The sequence below is a fragment of the Vipera ursinii genome, assembly GCF_947247035.1.
Source record: "Vipera ursinii genome assembly, chromosome: 1".
NCBI classification, from domain to species: domain Eukaryota; kingdom Metazoa; phylum Chordata; class Lepidosauria; order Squamata; family Viperidae; genus Vipera; species Vipera ursinii.
In genome coordinates, this window is record NC_139512.1 from 120651594 (window position 1) to 120656357 (window position 4764).

Genomic DNA, 4764 nt, shown 5'->3' on the forward strand with positions numbered 1-4764 from the left:
CCATGTTACTAACTTAACGATTGCAGTGATTCACTTAACAACTGCGTCAAGAAAAGAAAAATAAAATGGGGCAAAGCTCACTTAACAGCTATCTTGCTTAACAACAGAAATTTTAGGCTCAGTGGTGGTGGAGGGCTACCTGTATTGCTCCGTTGGTATAATGGTCAAGGATTAGTTGCTACAGGGCTATTGCTTAAGCTCTGAGAAAGCAATAAATAACAGACCGTCTTTCCTCTTCTTTTAGTTTTTTATTGATGATCTTGCCCAGCTACCATTGAATCACCCAATCTGAATTCACTCCACCGCAGCTTGCAATGGGGCTGTGATGATGTTATCTAACGAGCTAAAATCAAGAGCAAATGCCTTTTGTTATCAATAAAGAGATCATTTGCATCACAGATCCCACAGGTTGCTCTATAAATGTTCTTGTCCAGGTGCTGCATATTGTCATGCAGATCCGATACTCCATTGGGCTGGTTCAGAAGAGGAGATTCTTTACCTGTAGGGCCTTCTGCAATCTATCCTCTGTTCTTGTCCATGCAAATGTCATCAGAATTGAAACCAATCTCTTGAAAGATCTTCTGGATCACAGACAATAGAATGCCGCCTTTATCTTTGAGGCCATCGCAGTCTGTTCTTCCATCATAAGACTTCGATGAGCGCTTCAGGCTTCTGTCACCACTTCTGTCATAGGTGGAGTCATGGTGAAGATAGCCAAATGAGTTGGCATGGCTTTCCCGGAGTCTGGCTTTTTTGGTTTTTTCTAACAAGTGCTGCTGTATCTGCATTAAGGCTGTTAAAAGAAGCTCTTTTGCATACACATCCGCTGACCCTTGCTTGTCTAGCCCCCGACTTCCTGATGCTTGAGGTTTGCCTGGTCCCCCCATTCTTTCCTTCCACTGGCCGTGGCACTCACTTTTCAAGGATGCAAATTGCATGCCTTGAGTTCTCTGGTTGCCCTGTGCCCCTAATTTATACGAGGTAAAAGCTAAACTTTGCGCCCGGGTCTTATCATCTCCAGCGAGGAGCTTAAACAAGCGTCTCACCATTGCTTCCAAAACCTCTGAGGACTTTTGGCTTCCGACACTGTATAAATTCTTCTTCATCCCACAAATAAAATCAGAGTCTTTCATGAGTGCCCCTGTGATATTGTGTAAATTTTTCATCGACGAATCTATCAAGTCTGAGACTATTTCCTTGGCATGATTCACAAGTACCTCTTTTAAAACAAAGCATGCTGATGCAGGGTGTCTTCCCTTCTGGACACTCATGGTCTTCAGGAATGAGAGCATCATGTCTGAAGCCACCTGGTTTGCATATAACATCAACCCTTTATTGACAGACGTAGAATCATCTGATCTTCTTGTTCTGTCTGAATACTGTCCTTCTTGGTCCTTGACATCCTCTTCGGAAGATGGTTTACTTTCGGTTGCACTAGATTTTCTTCCTGCATTATAAGAACTAATGTTTTGGCATAGGTATTTTCTAGTATTGTCCCATCTATCCTTGATCTCTTTACGTGTCATCTCAACCACTAAGGAACAGAGCTTATTAGCATAGTAGGCAAGATCATCTGAATTTCCTGTTTCAGCCATTGAACTGCTGGAACCAGTGTTATTGTTGTTCTGAGATCCCTTATCAAACACCTTCAGTGTCTGAGAGGTCCTGAAAGGAGTCAGTGCATGTTCAAATCCAAAGGCATATTTCTGGAGATCATTATTGAGCCAGCTGACAATGTTGACATCTTCCGAGGAACCTGGCTTGAAAAGGCAGACCGCTGCGTCGGTATTCATGCATTTCCTTTGTTCATTGTCCTTGATTACAATGACCTCCTTCTCCTCCAGGTTTCGTAAGTCGAGTTCACTGGCAGGGCCGTTGACGTTGTCAGGTTGGTCACTCATAACCTTTGGGCCCAAATGCCCGTCTTTCATGTTCAGGTTGGCAACATTAACAAAGCAAACCATTTTACGTTCTGAGTCTTCTTTATTTTGTTTGGATTTGTAGGACTTAATGTTGCACACTCCAGCCTTACTGTTGATCCAATCAATTTCGTGAGCCATCTTTGTCAGTCAGAATTGGAAATGTATTAAAAGGCGTAGGTGTTCCTTCAGCACAGCAGCTTAGATGACCCGGCCAGACTTGAGATGTTGCTCCGTCTTAATCTTCCATGCTCTTGTTACTTTCAAATGGTATTTTCACTTAAGTGGACACATAGCAGTAGTGACCTCACAAAGCAGCTGTATCCTCCACCAACCAGCAATGAGCTGCTACTGTGCCTTGTCCACACACGCCCCCCCCCACTGTATCCAGAGCTATAGAGCATCTTTGGTTTCTGATGAAGGGCTTTGATGACCCTGCCAGATTCGAGATGTTTCCTCTCTCAGCTTCCCATACTCTATTGCCAGCAAAGGGGGCTTTCCTTTGGGTGGACATGGAGCAGCAATAACATCACAAAGCTTCAGAATTACCTCTCAGCCAGTAAGCGGCCAATGTTTCAGCAAGAGAGGGCTGGGCCATCTTCTTTTCAGCTCTGATTCAGCTCAAATACTTTAGGAGGTCAGGTCAGGTCAGCCCCCCTGTGAGGGAGATGGGTGGTTAATTAGTTTGATAGATGAAGAAACAAGTGTGTGTGTGTGTGTGTGTGTGTGTGTGTGTGTGAATAGATGGCAGCAGATGGATTTCTGAGTTAGCCAAAGAAATTCAATATAATCCAGGATCAGACTCACCTGGCCTAACTTTTCGATGGCTCCATATTTGATATTTACCTGGTATATGGCAAGGGCTATTTTTTTTTTGCTAATTGTGCTTAAGTCAATAAATAAACCCTGGAGGAAGAGAACAGCTTTTTCCAAAACTGGAATGCAAACATTGTATTCCTTTTGGTTAATGAAATCTCCAAAGTGATACCTCGGACTGCTTAAGAGACCAAGAGAAAAGATAAAGTTGGGGAAAGTGAATTGGAAAGCGGTACGGAAACTCCTGGGGAAACTCTAAGATGTAGGAGGGAGAAGGATTGTGATTTTCCATTTCTGCATTTCTGTAGGGGGGTGACATCAGTATGTGTGTTTCTCTGAGTTATCACCATATTTGCTTTTTTTTTAATTGAAAAGTTTTATAATACATTTTTTTAACAAAACAAAACCCCTCCCAACCCCCTCCCCTCTCCCCAACCCTCCCCAACACCTCCCTCCCCTCCCCCTCCCCCCTCCCCGACTTCCCAGAGCTCAATACAGGGTATAAAAATACAAACAATCATAGTCTACCTTATGCAAACAGCAATAAACTATTAAGTCTATCGCACTTTAACTCTTATAAAATAACTACAAGCAATATAAATATCACATCAATACTTATTCAAATGCTAGGTGAAACTTTTTAGTCCCATATTTATTCTGGATATAATCAATCCATTTTTTTCCAATCCACAATATATCTCTGTTGCGAATGGTCTTTCAAATACGCTGAGATCTTTGCCATTTCCGCCAGGTTGGAGACTTTTAAAGTCCATTCTTCTATAGTCGGCAGTTCTTCCTTCTTCCAATATTGCCCTACTAAAAGTCTTGCTGCCGTAATTAAATTCAACATCAGCTTAGTGTCCACAACAGTAGTATCAGTAATAATTCCCAGTAAAAACAGTTGCAGACAAAACTTTATCCTTTTCTTAAATATCTTTTGCATGTTCCACCAAATTTACCATATTTGCTTTTTTGAAGCACGGACATTTTGCTGTGCTTCATTTGAGCAATTATGTGATTTATCATTAGAGATTCAGTTTCCAACTTGGCTTTGCAACCCATTCTTGGAGAAATTATTTTGTGTTTACCTTTCAATTTATCTTCGAAGAAAGCAATGTTTTGTGACAGGGTGAATGCTCTGGGCAGCCTTTTTGTAAAAGAAAAGCCTTCGCTGTGGCAGCTACGTTGCAGGAAAGCCATAATAACACTCTCTTAATATCAGAAGTGGCCCGTGAGCCCCAAAACTCTGGGAAAGTCAAGAAGTTTACAGCGAGTTTACAGCCTGGGATATCAGACTGTCTCAAGGATTATAGGATCATTAGCTCTAGGGGTGTAACACTTAAACTTTTTCATATTTCATTCCAAAAATTTCTAATGAATCGAACTCATGGTTCCCTGGTTTATGCCTCAACCACTTCACCAAACTATCTCTTTTCTGTCATGGTTCTATCAATTTTTGCAAAATGGTTCTGTTGGCTATTGAAGCGTAGTTCTTAGACAGAAAATAAAGACAATATACAGTACTAGGTCTGAAATAGATTACGCATCCTTGATATATCTTGTAATGCAGTTTTCCTGCAAAAGTGGGTTATGTTGTGATTGCAAAGAGCAACACGCCTGTGAAAAAATGTCTTGCACAAAGCCTGAAGGCACTCATCACAAAAGTGATAATGAGTCGATTTTATCGTGGCAGGTTTGGCATGATTCCTAATGGTAAGAGGTTAGGGAAGGAGTAGGGCGCAGGTGTTAACAATGGCATTCAGAAGGATTGGAGGGGAAGGTTACAAAAGTGCATGGGGGGGGAGGGAAGGAATTTCCACGCCGGCAAAATGAGCTCTAAAAATACTATTTTAAAAGGTGGGTGGGAAAGTTTATATAAATCAGCGGGTCTTTAAGGCTTTCACAAAAAAATGTGCTTCATGGATCATACTGATGTTTATTAAGAGGGGGTGCAAAGAGTGACACGGTACTAGAATGAGAGATGCTTAGTCCAAATTTACTTACCTACCCACTAATAGGTTTATATGAT

The 4764-nt window shown here is 41.6% G+C and overlaps 1 protein-coding gene across 1 annotated transcript; it reads right to left on the minus strand.

The window, feature by feature from the left end:
- Positions 1-518: 518 nt before the first annotated feature.
- LOC310642520 (A-kinase anchor protein 4-like) lies at positions 519-2060 on the minus strand (the record flags this gene model as incomplete). The annotated part of the gene is made up of 1 exon (XM_083366295.1): positions 519-2060. The coding sequence occupies one exon, from the start codon at positions 2058-2060 to the stop codon at positions 519-521; it is 1542 nt and encodes a 513-aa protein (XP_083222421.1).
- Between the last annotated feature and the right edge of the window lie 2704 nt (positions 2061-4764).